This window comes from Chiloscyllium plagiosum, chromosome 29, assembly GCF_004010195.1.
Source record: "Chiloscyllium plagiosum isolate BGI_BamShark_2017 chromosome 29, ASM401019v2, whole genome shotgun sequence".
NCBI lineage: Eukaryota > Metazoa > Chordata > Chondrichthyes > Orectolobiformes > Hemiscylliidae > Chiloscyllium > Chiloscyllium plagiosum.
In genome coordinates, this window is record NC_057738.1 from 7,032,409 (window position 1) to 7,052,283 (window position 19,875).

General features: G+C 40.3%; 1 protein-coding gene across 6 annotated transcripts in view; it reads right to left on the reverse strand.

The window, feature by feature from the left end:
- Positions 1–19,875, reverse strand: part of ripor2 (RHO family interacting cell polarization regulator 2) — a 253,820-nt gene that overhangs the window by 25,907 nt on the left and 208,038 nt on the right. For 5 of the 6 annotated variants that reach the window (XM_043719080.1, XM_043719084.1, XM_043719081.1 and 2 more), the window contains exons 11-16: positions 16,469–16,617; positions 15,480–15,609; positions 11,925–12,071; positions 8,423–9,112; positions 5,478–5,644; positions 614–776 (exon numbers count right to left, since the gene is read on the reverse strand). In XM_043719080.1, coding sequence (XP_043575015.1) covers positions 614–776; positions 5,478–5,644; positions 8,423–9,112; positions 11,925–12,071; positions 15,480–15,609; positions 16,469–16,617 — 1,446 coding nt within the window. The remainder of the gene's footprint in view (positions 1–613; positions 777–5,477; positions 5,645–8,422; positions 9,113–11,924; positions 12,072–15,479; positions 15,610–16,468; positions 16,618–19,875) is intronic. The other variant, XM_043719085.1, reaches the window with a different exon arrangement.

Genomic DNA, 19,875 nt, shown 5'->3' on the forward strand with positions numbered 1-19,875 from the left:
GCCCCCAGAACCCCATCCAACACTGCCCCCCATCTGCCATCACCCCCTCTCAGGGGTATCTGGACTGCACACCAACAATAAGACTGTTGCTGCTGCCTTTGTGGGGTAAGTCTCCAAATCGCGCTGTAAACAAAAGACACGATCACTGTTGGAAACACGTCTTTGATGTTATGTTTCTATTGGGACCTCGAGATCTCTTTCAGATGTTCCGATTTTCAGATAATTGGTATTTGGATAATCGAGGTTCCTCTGTAATAGGTCCCACGATGTTAATCGCGGGGGAATTCAGTGTTGGTAAGGCCACTGAAAGTCAATGACGCAAGACCACAATTTATGTCTCCGTCAAACAGCAGCAAGGTTTGAAGTATTTGTTACTCCAGGAATTGTCTGCATTTCTTGGCTATCAATACATTGTTGGTATACCTAATGTGTTTTCACTTACGATTTAGAAGGAAAAACATGTGTAAACCTAATCAAGAACTTTAAGGAGCATCTGGATTGAGCAGAATGCATAGATTACAACTTGGGAAGCAATGCAGCCAAAATCCTAACAAAAGCATTGTGAATATATTGGTCAATATGTGAAGTTGTCATGTTCATTTGGGTGTATTACCTGAAAAAGCTTTTCAGAGTGCTGTAAGTGTTTGACAATAGTTAAGTCGAGATTTTCATTTCCAGTGGTAAGTGGAAGAGGACTTCCAGCAACACTAGTGCCAACGCCCGTGTCTTCTGTCAGTGCCTCACTGAGATGACCCCTGGCATCTGGGTGCTCTGAGCTGTTGTCATTCAAGACAAATGAATCAATCAGACAAAATTCATTGTTATAATGATATTCGACATAATGCAAAATACCGACATTAAATCGAAAACTTTTGGCAGAGTGGTTATGTCCCTGCCCCTGAACTGGGAGACACACCTGCTCCACTGGCTTTACTACAATCAGGCTACACATCTCCAGTAGTTTTCCAATTCTATTGTGCTAAATTCATAATTTTCATCTTCATTTACAAATCCTCTACAGACATATCACCCTTTCTTCCTGAAACAAAGTTTTATAAGCTGAGGGGACTAGAGATTGTAGCTTTTTTGGATGAGTTCTAATAACATCTTTGAGCAGGTTGATTAGAAAAATAGGTTAAATATGAAACAATATCAAAACAATGCATACTAAAACAAAATGATTTAGAGATTCATACTGTATTCCCATTGGGGCCTAACCATCCAAAGACATTTTAAAAATGCTGCAGTTTTGTATAGATCCTGAATGGGTTCCACTTGTATTGAGCTGTCCTCTTAAATCCCCAGCAGCTGTTGCTTTGGCCCCTGCCATTCACCATAATTTCCAACAATCCTCCTCTCCATTCTATCATATCGTTGGAGCCATGAGCTCTCCTAAACAAAAAGCTGTCCTTTCAGGGTCACAGCTTCCTCTAATTTCTTCTAAATTCCTGAATAGGTCCATTTTCCATTTCATTTATAACCTACCTATTGGACTCCTGCATCCAATAAAGCTCCTGGTCCCTGCTGTGTAGTCCTGAAGTGGCCTTAAGTGCTCCTCTGGCCTAAGCTGTTTCACTTCTTCTCCTTGGAAGGAAGCCCAAACAACCACAGCTATCCCTCAAATTGATGACTCTGTCTTTCTCTTCATCTTTTTACACTGTTGAACGCACTGACTTCTCTGCCCTTAAATAGAGTATCTACAACTTCATTGATGAAATTGCCTCCAAGAAGGTCAATTTTCTCATTTCCTCCTCTGTGGTAAACATTCTTTTTTTCAAGATCAACTACTGCTCTCAGTAGAATTTAGGTCTATCCCAGGCTTACTTACTATATCTGTATTGAGAAATTTTATTAACTCTTGGTTGTATCCTGACTACAACAGTTTTTTGAGTGTGCTACAGCATTGAGTTTCTATCTTCCATATTCTATCCAATTCCAAGATTAACTAATCGCAGATCAATAATGGCAACTATTGCCAATCTTACATCGTTTAATAATCACTGAAAACCTCAACCATATTTTCACCACTTTCATGGTCATCATTTGCAATGGTCTGTTCATTGACTTTCCATTTCACAGTCCACTGAAATCCCCACTAAATTAAAATCTGACCACTTGGATTATCAAGTCCTACTTCAAATTAACTTTTGATTATGCCATTTGAAATCACTCCACAGAGGCCGATATCCAGTTACCAAGTCACCCTTTATGTACAAGTGGAGAATACTTGACACTGATCCAGCTTTCTTCGCACCAGCTCTCAGAGTGAACAGAACCTCTGACACTCCTGTTTATATCCGTCAGCTAGGATTCCCTGATTGGACCAGTTTAACAGCCCCAGTTAGGGAGCTCATATTCTATGAGGTCCACCTGACTGGCTTTACTACAATCAGTATACACATCTCCAGTAGTTTTCCAATTATATTGTGCTAAATTCATAATTTTCATCTTCATTTGCAAATCCTCCACAGACATATCACCCTTTCCTCCTGAAACAAAGTTTTATAAGCTGAGGGGACTAGAAATTGTAGCTTTTTTGGATGAGTTCTAATTCTTACTGACATCATTTCAACTACTGGATCTTGCTCTAATTTTGAACATTGGCCAAATACTCAATATTTCTATGTGGTAGCTTTATTTATTCATTCTCTACTTCTGGCCTTATTTCTATGTTACCTGCCATCTAATAATCAGTGGCAGAGCCTCCACTTAGCTTGGCTCTACACATTAGTACTTCCAGGGTTTGAAATGCGCTGCCCATAGACTCACTTTCCTAATCTAACTCACGCTGTCGCAGGACCATAAACGTCTGAATCTCATTGACTCTTTCAATCTTTCCTTCCTAGTTCCCCATTCCTGATGATGAGCTTATGCTTGAAACGTCCATTTTCCTGCTCTTCAGGTGCTGCCTGTGACCAGCTGTGCTTTTCCAGCACCACACTCTTCGACTCTGACCTCCAGCACCTGCTGTTCTCACTTTCTCCTAGTGCAACATTTAGGCTATTAAATTTCAATTCCTATTTTCTGAGCTTCATACCTCCAATTTGTATTTTATTCTTTTTAATCTTGACATTCCCTCATTATGGGCCTCAGCTTATATTTCTTTTCACATAATTGCCTTTGTGTGTCACTGCTACTGATTTGAATGGAGTCAAGGTTGACTTGGTAGGGATACTCTAGAAACTACATAAATACATTAAAATACAACCCTCTGAAGATACAAGAAGGTCTGCTCCCCTCATTTGACAAATAAGGTGAATCATGCACACTACTCAATTAAGATATCATTCACTTTTTTTCAAGAGTTGTATTCTTGAGTATGTGAATTGCTTAAATGTAAACGTACAGAAAAATCTTTTTGCACAGGGTTTTTAACTAAATGGTTACATCACTTCAAATAGAGTTGAGGCTGACTCCACCTTTTTCTCCTTTTCACTCGAGATGGAGTCTTTGTCCCATGTGATTTGAATCAGAATGGAGGAGATTCTGGACATTTTCATTCAAGTCGTGCTGACTATATATTCCAGCATGCAACTTTAGCAAGAAATGGGCTTTGAGTGTGAAAGATATAAACATGGGGATAAAACAAAATAAATTGTGCACCACTTCATCAAAAGTATATTAGCGACAGGCAGCCTAAGTTTTATAAACTGAGGGGACGAGAAATTGTAGCTTTTTTGGATGTATTTTAATTCTCATTGCCAGCATTTCAACTAATGGAGCTAGTCAATATTTCTCATAAATATTCTAGCTTGCTATATTGTTAATGCTGCTGCAAAGACAGACAATCTTTCAATGTGGCAGTGCAAAGTTAAACTGGAGAGGCCAATTTGCCATGCTAGGAAATGATAGTACCTATTGATACCATTTGAAGACGATCAGGAACCTTTTTCTCATCACTGCCAATGTTCAGTATTTAGTCAACAGCATCAAAACCAATTAACTGATCAATCATTACAGTTAGTTTTGTGGGATGTCTCTCTGTAACTGCATTTCAAAAATAAATCATTAATTGCGAAGTACTTTAGGACATCTTGTAAGTCACCACATAAATGCAGCTTCTTTCTTCTTTAGGTTATTTCCAACCTCCAAGTCACCTCCAGCTTTCCTCTCATTCAGACAGCGTTCCATGGGCAGCCACCAATTAAGCAGTTGAACAACTCAGGCGACAAATTCTATGATACCTTGCCAGTTTTAGAGACAAACACACCAACCAGATTCTCTAATTCAATCAATCCCTAGATGAAAACTTAAACTGCATAATTAGATATTAACAGGCTTTAAGAGCTGGGGTAATGAGAATGAAAGAAACCAAACAATATATTAAATTAAGTTTTCATGTTTGGGTTTCATGAGCAAAATGCTGCCGAAAAGAAGTGATAATTGGGGAATTGAGCACAAAAATCATTGTATCTGGGACATCAGGAAAACTAATTGGGCACGTAGCCATCCACTGCAGATCCTGTGATTTGTATTCCTTTTAAGATAAATTCTCAGCCTTAACTCAAAATCTTCCTCATTTGTAAATAATTACACAAGCCCTAACTTATGAATTTACAAATGAGTCTTCCTGCATTCAGTGGCTTATTGCACAAAGGTGACTTTGTGAAAAAGCTATATAGGCATCACTGAGAAACGGCTTTTGTCTTTTTGTCCTCTTTCAGTAACAAATGTCTCTACAGTGCAAAAAAGCTGTGTGGAAGCTGTACAGGACTATCAAAATGGAGCAGGAGAACCCCCCCGCCAACCCCCCCCCCCCCCCTCCCCACCACCCCACACACACACACACCCCCAAACTGCCCCCGCAGCAGATATCAAACCCACTGAGTCAAAACTGGAGGGGATTTTCTTTGTCATGAAAACTTAGAAAAGGATCTAATAGTCACTTTAACATTGTCCAGAGCGATTAAGCGACCGCAGTTTTCTCTGTTATCTGAAACTAGCAAGAGGAGAAACAGCAGTAGAAGGCATTCCTCTGGGAGTGTATTTCTTTCCCCTATAGGGCCAGGCAGAGCAGGAAGTGTTCTAGCAGGTCCTGTAAGGGAAGTGTGTAGCTATCCCCTCTTTCACCTCATGTTGATAGCACCATCAAAACTTTGTTGGCCACCTCCAAATCTGTCTCCATGCTTAAATATTGCACAGTCTTGTGGTATATTGCCTGGCTTTAAGAAACGGGAAACTACTTCCTACCAACTTTCCCATGGCTTTCACCAGGGTGTTGGCCAACAACCTGCTAATTAGGCCTTGTCATTAAAACTGGCTGGGTTTCCACTCGTTAAACTACTTTCCCACCAGCGAGTTAACTTATCTTTCAGGTTAATATGTTCACAATAATCTGTGTCTGATATATCTTTGGAAAATCATTCCTAAGCATTGTGATAAATAAGAACTGAGCTTTCTAAAGTAACATCTCCCTTACGCTAGCTAGGAAGGAGTTTTGCATAATCATCACCCTGGATTTAACTCGATAAACTTACCAAATGGTTTTCTGAGCCTCAATGTCAGAACATTCAGAGTTGGCATCATGATCACCGCCGTCATCCTCATCAAAGTCTGATGTGTTGAGGAAGTCAAAGCTTTCTAAAGCACTTTCAACAGTCAGACTTAAACTGGATGATCTGCTTCTGTTTGTATTCGGTTTGCACTGCAAGCAGAATGAATCAGTGAGAATCCGATTGACAAAGAAAGAAGCCAAAGAGATTAGCATTTCTAAAAAAAATTCAAAATAGAGGTAAGAATTCAATTAACAGGGCAGCAAATTATCATACTTCAATTTGGTGTGTTAGAGCAGGGGATGGCTCAGAATGCTATCAGGTCCAGGTTACTGATCTCCTCTGAATCATGAATCTCGCCAACATGGGTAAACATGGCAATGGCTCGGGAATAGTCATCACTGATCAATTCTTGCTGGTTCAGAGCAGCGCAGAGACAGAGAAAAAGGTCGTCTGTATTCTCTTTCCTCTCAGCTATGATTGGTGCATGGTCCAAGGGAACCATGTGATGTTGTGAGAAATGAAGTCAGCATTTCTCCCAATTGGGTGATTACATGGAGCAAGGGAAGGGCACGTTGTTGATATGTTTTCAATTTTGATAATGGGAACACTCTATGTCGATTATATGCTCTGTATTCATTGCATAAGAACAAAAGTTTGAATGTTGTCACAAATCACTGTCAGTGTTACCACTATCGTAGATCTTTATACTTACCATTGTCTTTCATAAAAGTTTTCATTTTGAACTTATTATAAAATCATGACTCCTGATTAAAGAATTGGGCACGGACATCATTGAAAACAATTTTCACTTTATCTGATTTTTCCCCTGATTGAAATCAATGATGGAGGATTAGGATTATTGTAAATTGGGAATCCTGATTAGTGCTCCCACCAGAGCTGTTAGACGCAGAACTCAGAAAACCTACTCTTTATATGATTCAGTCATTGTGCCCCTATAACAATAGTGGCTGCATTTCATAAAAAATTATGGGAAGAAGTGTTTCCTGACATGACCTCTGAGTCCACTAGCTCTAACTTTAACATTCCAGCACTGTGTTTAACATAATTACTTAAAAATAGTTTCTCACTATCTATACTTAATTACCTTAAAAGCTTTATGAGATTATCGCTTAATCTTCTATATTCAAGGGAATACAAACCGAGTTAATAAAACCTGTCCTCATTAATTCAATCCTTTTAGCCCCAGTGTTAACCTGATGAAACTGTTTTGCAATCACTTCAGGGCCAGTATACCCTTCCAGATGTTTGATGTCCAGTGTTGAATGCAGTACTCCAGACAGAGATGAACCTGTGCTTAAGGTCGATGTAACATAGCTTCCACCCTTTGAAATAAAATCAATATCCAACAACCATAGTTTTTTTTGCACTTACCTACTGACCTTAAAAGATCCACGTACTTTGATACTAAGAGTGTGATTTTTCACCATTGATCAATTTGAGCAAGTGCCCAACATGTCCGGACTGTCTATGTATTATCGGCCCCTGCAAGTACTGTTTTTGTTTTGGAGGGGTATGAGCAGGATCAAGTCAGACTTGTTGACCGTTGATGCAGACTGAATGTGGTCACTGAGACTGGTGAATTTCAAAGGTTCGCCAATTTCTCACGGACTCCATCCTAGCTGTATTAAAGATTATTAGGTCTTCCAAACTTACCCTTGACCCTGCCCATTCCCGATATTAAGTCCAAACTTCTCAGCTCCATCTTAATACATATTTCTTTGCTCGTTATGACGTGAATTAAAGCATCTGTATTGATACAACAATACTTCTGATTGACACTATTATAGGTTTAGATTAGAGTGATGCTGGAAAAGCACAGCAGTTCAGGCAGCATCTGAGGAGCAGGAAAATCAACGTTTCGGGCAAAAGCCCTACATCAGGAATAGAGGCAGAGAGCCTGAAGGGTGGAGAGATAAGCTAGAGGAGGGTGGGGGTGGGGATAAAGTAGCATAGAGTACAATAGGTGAGTGGGGGAGGGGATGAAGGTAATAGGTCAGGGGCGGGGGGAGGGTGGAGTGGATAGGTGGAAAAGAAGATAGGCAGGTAGGACAAGTCATGGGGACAGTGCTGAGTTTCCAGCATCTGCAGTCATTGTTTTTACCACTATTATAGGTTTGGGCTTTTGCCCAAAATGTCGAGTCTCCTGCTCCTTGGATGCTTTTCCAGCACCACACTCTCGTCTGAGAAACTTACCAGCCATGATTAAGTGGCAGAGCACTCTTGATGGGCTGAATGGCCTAATTTCTGATCCTGTGTTTTATGGCCTTATAGAAGTCCATATAAACAACATCCAGAGACACTCCCTTATTTAATGGAGCACCCCCAAAAACACTTCAAGCAGGTTCTATAAACATGACCTACCCATCACAAAACCCCCTCCTGCTTCTCTCTGGTCAGTTCATGTTTGCCCAAGTGGTGTCATAACCTTTTCTAATAGGTTCCCCATGACAAACGTTAGATTAATAGGACTATAACTTTATAGTTTATACAGACACTATTTTTTAATCTTGGGTTGGCACTGGCAATTTTCCAATCCAATGGCACAATTCTAGAAACAGGAAATCTCTGGAGGAGATTTAATCTGCATTTAGAGCATACCCGATAACATGCTGCCGATGTGGCTTCCATGGCCCAAACAATAGTGTGAAGATAGATTTTAAAATATATCATTGCCCAATTGGAGCCAGAGCACTTCATGTCTGATTAATGAGATGCCCCATTTTCTCCTCCTCTGGATTCAGAAGCTTCATCATCACTGATTCTCTGACTCACATTCATGTGGACTGACATTTCATGTAGAGAGCCTTGCATCAAGGAGATTTTTAACTTATAGGACCAGTCTATATAAAACAATAATTGTATGCTACAGAATACTTTACAGCTCAGATTCATTTGAAAATACTGACCTTTAACAGGTCCTCAAGTCTCATGACTTCTTGGTCCAAATCTTGAAGTTCTTTATATTGCTCTTTGTGCGGCTCCAACGATAGAAGAAGACCCTGCAGAGCTTCCTCTAGGCTCATCTCCGACACTGACCTGGTTCCTTCATATTCGTTCGATAGAAAGGCGTCACATTCCTGTCCACCTGGAGTCAGTAGCCTTTCTGTTGAGGTTAATCGCTTCACCAGTTGTTTGGTTAGATTTCCTTCATATGCATCCAGTTCAACAGGTTTTAGGTCAGGCAGCTCATCTGAATCTTGAAGGATTCCCATCGTGTCTTTGGATTCTAAAAAAATGTTAGTTTCTTGGCTGGATCCTTGTTGCCGGCATCCTACTTGCACAGGTGACAGGTCTCCAATATCTGTTACCTCTTCTCCTTGGTCAGATTGAAGTGCATTTGTATGACCAGTTCTCTCTGTTTCACTTTCTGATATTGATATATCATTTGCCTCAGCAACTGGAATCTGAGATTCAGAGTCTTTATCTTGAATATCGGGTGGAGTCACTGTGATTTCAGGATTGGAGTAAACTCGGCTAGCGGGTGTCAAACTGGGCTGGCTGATACATGTACCATTTGCAAGGTAACCATGGCTAAATGAAACGGACTCACTGGTCGAGTTCTCGTTGTCAAAGATGTCATCCTCAAGCTGCGAAGACTGGAAAAAAAAACCTGCTGTGAAAATTTGCGGATAGACAAAGTTTACAGGAAAGGACAACCCTTACGAATATCAAGGCAGCTTTGGGCAAATATTGATCAAAATGGACCAAAGAAAATGTCAAGAAGTTGCACATAATGTAGTTATTAAAAGTGTCAATGTCACAGGGCAATGGCAGCTGGCAAGATCTCACCTCAAAGATGGGTGGTATAAACAGACAAACGTATATTGTAAAACTGTGTCAGTTTGGAAAAGTGGAGATTCAAATTCCCTTTATTGTTAATAAACTTTGGACCATTCAGACTCTGAGGTCAAATATTTTAAATCTTTACCGAAAAGTAATTACAGCAAACTATAGTGAATTGTCAGTCCTGTCACCCCCCATCTTTGATACCGGAACAATTTGCCTGTTCCTCTCTGCTCTAGTCTACAAAATAAAAGTTAGGATTAAAGTTAAGACTTCCTAAAATATACTCCCTCATCAGATGGAGCATGTCTAAGTAAATATTGATGAAAATCAGAAAAGATGTATGATAGGAATTTATATTACCTGCTTTATACTATTTGCTAAAATAAAAAAAAAATGATACCCTAGGATTTTTGGGAGCATTGAGAAAAGACTATAGTAACTATGAGGAAGATTATGGTCCATTTTGATATTTTACAATAGTTAAGCCGCTCTTGCAGCTTATACTCCACTTTAGAACTGGATGAGATCAAGAAGCAAGATGCAATTAACAGCAGACAATGAAAAGTGTTTCAATTCAACATGCAATGAGTATGGAAACCTTGGAGACTTGTATAAATTGGATACAAAGATGCCAAAATGTTTTTTTTTGTGACGTAACTAGCAATCACAAACTGGGAAACATCAACACTATCCACCCTCAGCTTTTGCAACAAGGTGCTGTGAACAATTCTGTAGAGTTTTATTTGGTAGTTAATATACAAACAAACCAATGAGGCAATAGGAAGAACTCATTTTTAAAAAAAATAATTTGTCTCTTAAGTAAAATATACAGCATCATTAAATTTGTGTTTATGGAGCAAATTGAAATAATTAAACTGGGACTATGGTTTATAGTGCTTAATGTCTACTTTATTAAATTTTGCTGAAAAATGTCTACATCTGCAGAATTAAACTGGTTTGAAAATGAAGAGCAGTTTAATATATTTGAAATAGATGTTTGTTGTAATTGTAATTATCATCTCAAAGGTTGTGCCTCTGCTCAGAAGCTTGTCAAGTTAATGGTCAGATGCCAACCTAGTGGTTCACTGCTGATGCTGGTAGTGTTGGTGTTTGTACACTGAAGTGTATTTAAGGCGAAACAATGCACATATAATGTTATCATGCATGGTATAAAGAAAGGAATCAGATATTGGGACATCAGTTGCCTGATGCCACAGCCACTGGAAAAGGAATATTATTCCATTTCCTACTTAGAAGTATGTGTTTCATCATTATTAATGAGTACATTGTGTAATATAAATAATGATATACTTCTTTTATACTTCTCAAACCAAACCATGTAAAAATACACACCAATCCCTCAAGGAATATATTTATAGCTGACATCTATTGTAAATCAATGCCATGGGTAATCTACCAGTTATAGTCAGGTGTCTAAGCTGAACCTTATAGTTGGCAACAGAAATGTAGGATGGAAGGAGCTTAACTAGAGAAATTGTTACAACAAAGGAGGGATTTGGGTAGATAAGTGGTGATTATATAATCTCTCTACTTAGATCTCTCAGGCAGTAGAAAGACCTTCATAACGGGTAATAAACTAAAAAGGTTTTCAGCCAAAATTAGACAGCAACAAATTATTGATCGGGTTTCCAGTTGCAACATCGAGGAGAAAGAGCTGGAGACCCATAATTCACGATCTTTGCATCTTTTTACACAATTGAGATTTCATAAGGATCCTCTGAGAAGGATACAGAGCCAATAGAAATGCGATGGAATGAGTCTTAGCAGGCCCATCCCATCTCTTGGAGGTGCTGGTGTTGGACTGGGGTGGACAAAGTTAAAAATCACACAACACCAGGTTATAGTCCAATAGGTTTATTTGGAAGCACTAGCTTTTGGAGCAAATGTTTGACTATAACCTGGTGTTGTGTGATTTTTAACGTTGTCCATCCCATCTCACCATCCTGCATGTCTATCAAACCATTAAATAGCAGGCTCTTGGGCCAAGTCGCCATCAAATTGGAGGATATGAGGAGGGCAGGCAACAAAGCTACAGATGGCAACATGTTAAAGTGGCACCTTTTTCTTGACTTCTCAGACACCCTTGAGAGTCTGGAGATCTTTCAGCTGTTTTTTGCTCAAAAGCCTGTAACCAATTATGCAGTTGGATTTCCCTCCCAGAATATTTACTGGGAGGTTTTTGCCAGGAACTGGATCTGTGCCTGGGCATAAATATATCCGTGCCAATGATACAATCTCTGAAATGTGGGTGCATACAGGTCATATTAGAAGAGACTACTGAGGAGCACTAAATGGGTTTTAAAGTTTACCTGGAATCCAAATGCCAGGTATACGTCAATATACTGTGACAAATAAGGAATCTCTATAACTCACATCTGAAAACTATTAGGCTTCCTATCAGCTACAATTGTTCTCTACTGGCTATTCATAAAAGAACTTGGTTATCCATGAGGAGTTTTTTCCTTTTTCACACTAACACGAGGGAGTGGAATGATGTGCATAGATCTGTTAGATCAGCGACTGCAGTTACAGGAACAAACACACATGCGACTGGCAGGATTCCAATCACAGAAAGAAATCACTCCCACGAAGGGGACTCACATAGAGTTCCAGCCTTTCCCTAGGCCGCAGCCTAAGAGATGGCAGGTCACTGAATGAGCGACTCCGTCTGAGTTTGTCAAAGAACGTGTCCCGAAGAGCATCTATGAATGACAGCCGTAGTCTGTCTGGTGATGGCTGCAGGCATTTCTTGGCATGTTCAAAATTCAGAGGGTTAGTAAATCTGGTAAATGCTTAATGGAAGAAGCTGAATATTTAAAAGAAACTATAGTTAGGTCACTGGCGGCGTGCTGATTATGGGAAGATATAGCAGCAGGCAGAGATTTATAAAGGACTGGAAAAGTCTAATCGCTTCTTTAACACTTTGAGATCCCCAAAAGAGACGTTTAAATATAAGCTCTTTCTTTAAACCTTAAACAAGTAAACAAAATCTCACTAAGTTTCTATGTTATAAGTTAGGAGATACCAATTAATACAAGATATTCAATCTTTTAAGGTCAATGTCTATGAAAGTTGGATGGATAGTGTACCAGGCAGCTGGACCAATCCTATCTATTTTGTTTTGTTTCTCTCCAAATGAATCTTTCTGCTCATCTATCTTTTCTAACATCTTAAATCTAGACCTGTTTTCCTTACAAACTTTATATATTCAGCACATACAAACCCTGCGATTCAGATTTGGAATAAATTATCTCGGAAAAAGGCCTATGAAACCTGTGACCCCTAAATTGCAAGGACAGTGACAGCATGTTGAATCTTATTCAGTGGGAGGTACAGAGGGCATCCTACGCAACTAGCCTTAAGGAAAACCTCTTGATGTTGAAACAAAACAAAACTTCACAAAATGAAATGGATGTTCAATTCTCTGATTCAAGTTTCTTACATCTCGTGGGGAATAGTTTAGAGCTGGATTCAGGTCAGGTCATGAGTATAGTCCTCATGAAAACGTACTTTCGGCACTTTCCTCAAGAACTGAACACGTCAATCAGGTTTCAGGGCATCTCTCTCAAATAGTGAACGGTGAAGAGAAGAGTAAAGTGGCTATTGATGTTCTGAAGTGCAAATCAGTCAATTAGAGTGAAGTGTCAAATGAAAATAAAGTCTGCTTGGTTAGCCATATCAACATCTGAAAATGGGAGGGGTACCTGAAGTTAACTTCAGGATTCTACTTCTCTTATTTATATTCCAACTTCACTTGAAATTCCCACAAAGATGGAATATAATTGACCCTGATCTTTTAGTCAACAGTGAAGTACTGGTGGTCACCACTGACCTTGAAGGAGGCTGTCTCCAATGATCTGGAGATTTGTGTGGCATGCCTTTCCTCTCTCCTGATGCCAGTTTGAACCTGACATTGTCCAATGGATTTACAAGCCGCTACAAATAATGACATTATCAAACAGCATAACCTAACAAGGCAGAATGAAACTTCCTGCAACACTCTGTGGTTCTGAGCCTCTGATGGCTGTCTTTCCAGCAGCAGCTGCCACCCAGTGGCTGATCAAAAGAGATGCAGGCTTCTGCCTGGCCAGAGGCTGTCTGTGGGCAGGACCTCCTCCCTCAGCACTTAATTTCAGGGAAAGCCTGCCAAGTGGCCTCTGCACTGCTTGATCACATGGCTTGTAATTCAGCAGCTCCCCCTCTGAAAAGAGGCTGTCTCGCCAGTTCTCCAGAAGGTAAGTGAGTCCCCATCACTCCACAAGAGCCTGTTGAATGACTACTTGCTAAACACCCTACCTGATATCCAATTCTAGTTCGGTCAATGCAACTGAATATTGGACAGGCAGTAAAACAGGTGGTCACATCCATCCTGCCCCTTTTGCTTTGTTACTTCCCAAGAGGAATCTCTGTGCCCTCACACACACATAAGCTGAACATCCCATGTTGCCTGTTTGCCATCCGGTATCTGCTTATCATTGCCAACTATCTGCTTATCATTGCCAACTATCGGTGACCCAACACCAAATCCCAGTGACCAAACCATTTAATAATGGGAGTAGATGACCATTAGCATTATACCACAGAAGCATTTGACATGAAACAAACTCCATGGCATGGAATATCACAGTAGCAGCATGTTCCACGAATGAAACTAAGAGACCACTGAGTTAGTAGACAAAACAATATAGCCTCTGTAGCAATGGTAGTCAATTCTTCAGGATGGATTAATATTTTCCTTTTCAACCTCCATCCCAGTGTGCTCCATAAAGGGTCACACACCTGCCAATCGCAGATCCCAGTTCAGCTAAGCCTAGCTTGGTGCTTCTGGAAGGTTCCTGTGAAAAACCATAGAGTGCCCGCTTGCAAGAATCTTCCTGCCCAGACCCAGCCAGCAAACTGGGCACTTGTAAGTGGGCACTCTATGGTTTTTCACAACAAGTTGATAATCAGCAAATTTTGATTCCACCCAGTGCTGCCCAACTAGAATTACCCTAAAGTTATGTACAAATGCTCACTCAGTCTCTGAACTGGAATATTCAAAATGTCTGAAGTAATCATAGGCAGTTCAAAGCTCCGTGGTCTAGCTAAGAAGCTGAAATAAACCTTAATATCTGCGTATCAATTATTGACATATTAGGATTTTGACTTATTAATCATGCAAAACTAAAATAAACACCAAAAGATCAATCAAACAATTCAACAATTCTCTATCTTCCCTGTTGTTTCTCAAATTTTAATTTATACTATACTGATTTATTTACAATTATTTTATATAACTTGACTGTTTTCAATTGCCTCCAGCCAATTAAGCTCTTGATGTTACTAATTTAAACTTTAATGTTTGATTTTTTTAAACACTCAACTTGGAAGCAAAAGCTCTGGAATGCAAGAACAGGTTTTACAGATGAATGGTATTGGCAAAGCAAGAACTCGTGTAGATGATATGGATACAGAGGTTACGCCCTTAACTACATAAGACTCTATCCAATATAATAAACACACCGAAAATATACCTATACCTCATCTGAAATTAAATCAGATAGTACAATAGAAATTGCATCTATTACACAGAGGGATATCAATTTAGAAACAGAATGCTTCCTGTTTCCTGTCACCTTGAAGTTGCCTACATCGTAGATAAATTGATCCACAGAGTAACAATTCATGCTACACTATTGTGACAGCTCTACATTCCACACCAGTCATGATTTTTTTATGAGACATGTAACATCAAGTTATGCCCTGGTTTATTCTATTTACTGAGTTGGGACAATATGATGTCAAGTCAATACAGTCAGCAGATAGAGGAGAAATTCACCCCACCAGTGCGTGATGATTTTAATTTAGGTGCCAAGGTGAAAAAGTTATATCCTAAACTCCTGGGCTATGCCGTCTTTTTTATGGACAATTGTAGTATCACAGTAATAAGACATCAGCTCTAACATAACAACTTACATTCCAGTGTCCCTGCTTAATGTTGGAAAATCATCACATGAAGATACAAAATATGTAAGACGAACAAACAATAAAAATTCAAATTTATGAAAAAACAACTTGCTCTATTGAAACTTTGTACTAGTCTATTGCTCACTACTAAGCTTATAAAGTATTTTCTGTACCCTTGCACAAACTTCAAAAATAGAGCACATTACTTACAAAGAAGGAGAAGTCTTCAAAGGTGGGTGTTTCTGGGGTGTTTTGGCTGTATATGGAACATCGTCTTTGCACACTGGAGGCTTTATGTAGATTGCCTGTGGATGGAGTCAGGTCTTCCTTGTCAAATGGACTGTGAATAAAACACATATACAACAATAGTTAATATTTCAAACTTCTCACATTCTATAACACCACTTCATGTAAATATCGCTCTCTACTGGAGTCGTACCTGAGGACTGGAGAGAGGCAAATGTAATTCCACTCTTCAAGAAAGATTAGATTAGATTAGATAATTTGTGGGCGGCACGGTGGCACAGTGGTTAGCACTGCTGCCTCACAGCGCCTGAGACCCGGGTTCACTTCCCGCCTCAGGCGACTGACTATGTGGAGTTTGCACGTTCTCCCTGTGTCTGCGTGGGTTTCCTCCGGGTGCTCCGGTTTCCTCCCACAGTCCAAAGATGTGCAGGGTCAGGTGAATTGGCCATGCTAAATTGCCCGTAGTGTTAGATAACGGGTAAATGTAGGGGTATGGGTGAGTTTCGCTTCGGCGGGTCGGTGTGGACTTGTTGGGCCGAAGGGCCTGTTTCCACACTGTAATGTAATGTAATGTAATGTAATGTAATGTAATGTAATGTAATGTAATCTAATCTAATCATATGTTCTTTTGTATTTTTCATGGTATGTTGTAAGGTCATTTTTAAAAAAAACTTAAAATATATATCTTTATACTGATAAGAAACAATAATTGAATAAAGGCAGTGACTGGTTGGACCAGCAACACTACGAGGCAGAAGTGGGTACTGCAGATGCTGGAGATTAGAGTCAAGATTAGTGTGATGCTGGAAAAGCACAGCAAGTCAGGCAGTATCCGAGGAGCAGGAAAATCAACGTTTCATGCAAAAGCCCTTCATCAGGAATGAGGCAGTAGGAAGTCTACTGCCATCTATGGAATGTGAAAAGCATTGCAACAGTCAAGAAGTGATACTTACTACCATGTGACCTCAAGGTTTAATTTAACAGTTCCAAGGTCATTGATGTCCACGGCAACCATTTGTGGTCTGGCTGTGAACAGGTCCTTAGTTTCACAGATGACACTTCCAATCAGGAGATGAGTAGCCAATCCCTTCAACTCTGACACCTGACAAGTAAAACGAGAAAGAGCAAGTCTGTCAGTGCCAGTAACACTTCCAGTTCAAAGACGTCCATCACCAAATATTGGGTTATAACTTCATTAACTTTGCTGGCAACTCAATAGATTTGTTTCTTTGTTGTGAATTTTTTTCACGAAGGTACTTTCTGATGAAGAGTAACACACAACATTTTCTATCATATAAGATCTTCCCTAGAGCTGGACACTCTGTAGGCAAGCAGCAGGGTGATTGGGTGGGGGTCACAGGTCAGCTAATGCTGCCGTCAGCTAGCCTGCAGGCAGTGTAAAGCAGCAACCAAGAATGAATACTTCAACTTGTGGGTGGCACGGTGGCACAGTGGTTAGCACTGCTGCCTCACAGCATCAGAAACCTGGGTTCAATTCCTGCCTCAGGTGACTTTCTGTTTGGAGCTTGCACGTTCTCCCAGTGTCTGCGTGGGTTTCCTCTGGGTGCTCGGGCTTCCTCCCACAATCCAAAAATGTGCAGGTTAGGTGAATTGGCCATGCTAAATTGCCCCATGGTGTTAGGTGAAGGGGTAAATGTAGGGGAATGGGTCTGGGTGAGTTGTGCTTCGGCGGGTCGGTGTGGACATGTTAGGCCGAAGGGCCTGTTTCCACACTGTAAGTAATCTAATCTAATTACTAAATTAACCCTAGCTGTCACCTTTCAAGTGGCGGCACAGCCCCACCAGTCACTCATCAGAGTGACACTGCTGACATTGTAGACCACCTGGTGAAGGAGGGTCAAACAAACGTCATCCACATCAGAAGTTGCTGTTTCCATGGGTAATATCACCACTCAACTTTCAGCTGTTTACACTGCTTACTATTTGCACACAAGTTTTCAGAAGAAATTTAAATATCTAATGACTCCCAACAATGTATGATACCTATACTTATTTATTTAGTTTATCACAAAGGTTTTCACACAACAAGGCTATTTTTGAAATGCTATTTAAGAGAAAAACAGTTGCGATATCCAAATTCTACATATGTCAGTAAGATAGCTAACCGGTTAAGCTGCTGTGGGTGGTCATGGTTGAGAAAGGAATTTGACCAATTAAACTATCTGCTCTTTCTCAAATACAGTACAGCTATAAGATCTTTCATGGGCAACTGGGCTGGCAGACAGGATTGCAGTTTAATGCTTCCTTTGTGGGACCGCAGCATTATTAATAGGACTGTTCAAACTAACAAGAGACTTGATGAAGTGGTCAAACCTGCAGCCCTTTCAGTCAGATAAGAGTGCTAGCAACAGAAACAAGCAAACATGTACTGAATGCATAAACAATAAAAAGATAGTAGAGATTGGGATCATAAAAGCGATCATATTGGATTGACTGAGCAACACCTGACGTGAAACAGAGATGTCCTGCTAAGGAGTTCTGAATTCTGCACTGACATAAATCAGAAAGTTCAGAAGGTAACAACTTCAACTATGGAACCGACTGTCAGATTTTTGCAGTGGACTGATAAGACCAGACAGCCTGAGAAAGAAAGAATTTAGCTGCTGGACATACCTCCCAATGTTAGCAGTAAGTTTGCATTGAGAATCACAGACTACACAGTGCAGAGAAAGCTGGCGTTGTGTCTCTGAAAGAGCTATTCACTTGTTCCTTTTCTATTTGCTTCCCCTTTTAAATCCTTTTTCGTTGAATATTCATCAACTTCCCTTTTAAGAACTATTAAGGATTCTACCTTCATTACCTGGTAGAGAGTGACAATGGAATATTCAGCCGTTTCTAGATCTATTCTCACTGTTCAAATCAAGGGACATTTGTAAGTAAATATTCTCTTTGAAGACAAGAAAAGCAGAGGATGTATTTAACTTTAGAGCAGATGGTAAACAAGCTGAACAGAAATATTTTACAGTATTGCCACAAAGCATACACTCCAACACTCCAGGTTCCAAAACACAAAAGCTAAAACACTCCAGGCATTTTTCCTGTTCTTATGGGGTCATGCTGCCTGTTTGCACATTTTGCAATAGCTTTCTTAGATAAAGAACAGGTCTAGCTCAAACAAAAGTAGAGAATGCTGGACTTAATCAGCAAGTCAGGCAGCATGTTGTGAAGAAACAAAAAGCCAACTTTATTTTCAGTCGGGCCTTCTTTAAAAATGATGACACTACAATGGACATCATGGAAGAGGGGACAGAGTGAGGCAACGAGCAATCATTCTGGGAAATAGAAAAGGCAACCATTGAACAAGAAGCAAAATGTGTGCGAGCCGTTAAACTGGTTGAGTAATGAACAAGAGATCGGTGACTGATAATTGCACACATCAAAAAGTAGTATGAGGAGAGAAATGAGGGAAATAGAATGTACCTGAGATCTGGCGTGAATTCTTGCAGCAGATCGGCTCAAATGAAGAGAGCAGACAAACAGAACATTCCCTACTGATCGATCAAACTGAGGTTGGAAAAAGCAGGTGAGCACCAAATCAATGGCTTAGTGGTTAACATTGTTGCCTCACAATGTCGAGGATCCAGGTTCGATTCCACCCTTGGGAGACTGTCTGTGTGGAGTTTGCACATTCTCCCTGTGTCTGCATGGGTTCCCTCTGGTTTCCTCTCACAGTCCAAAGATGTGCAGGTCAAGTGGATTGGCCATGCTAAATTGCCCGTAGTGTCCAGGGATGTGTAGGCTAGGTCGATTAGCCATGGCAAGTGTGGGGTTATGGGGATAGGGTCAAGAGCAATGCCTTAGTGGGATTTTCTTCAGAGATTCAAAGCAGACATGCCAGGAGCCTGGGTTTAATCCCAGCCTCAGGCAAATGTGTGGAATTTACACATTCTGCATGGGTTTCCTCCAGATCCATGCTAAATTGCCCATAGTGTCCAGGGATGTGTAGGCTAGGTCGATTAGCCATGGCAAGTGTGCGGTTATGGGGATAGGGTCAAGAGCAATGCCTTAGTGGAATTTTCTTCAGAGATTCAAAGCAGACCTGATGGGCCGAATGGATTTTTATGAACACCAGGGATGGAGCTGTGGTATTTTGATGAGGGCAACCTCATCCTCAAGTATTGGAGTGTTCCGGTTAAGCTTAGGCCATTGGTGAACTGTTGACATTTTTCTCTCTCTACAACTGCAGCCTGACTTGCTGGGTATTTCAATTTGCATTTACTTTAGATGAGAAGAGGAAAATTAGATCATCACTGTGTGCACTGCTGGAGAAGTGGCTGTCGAGCTGTTCAATCAAGTATAGCAGGCCTAACCTTGAACTGTAAGCTGTAATCAGATCTCA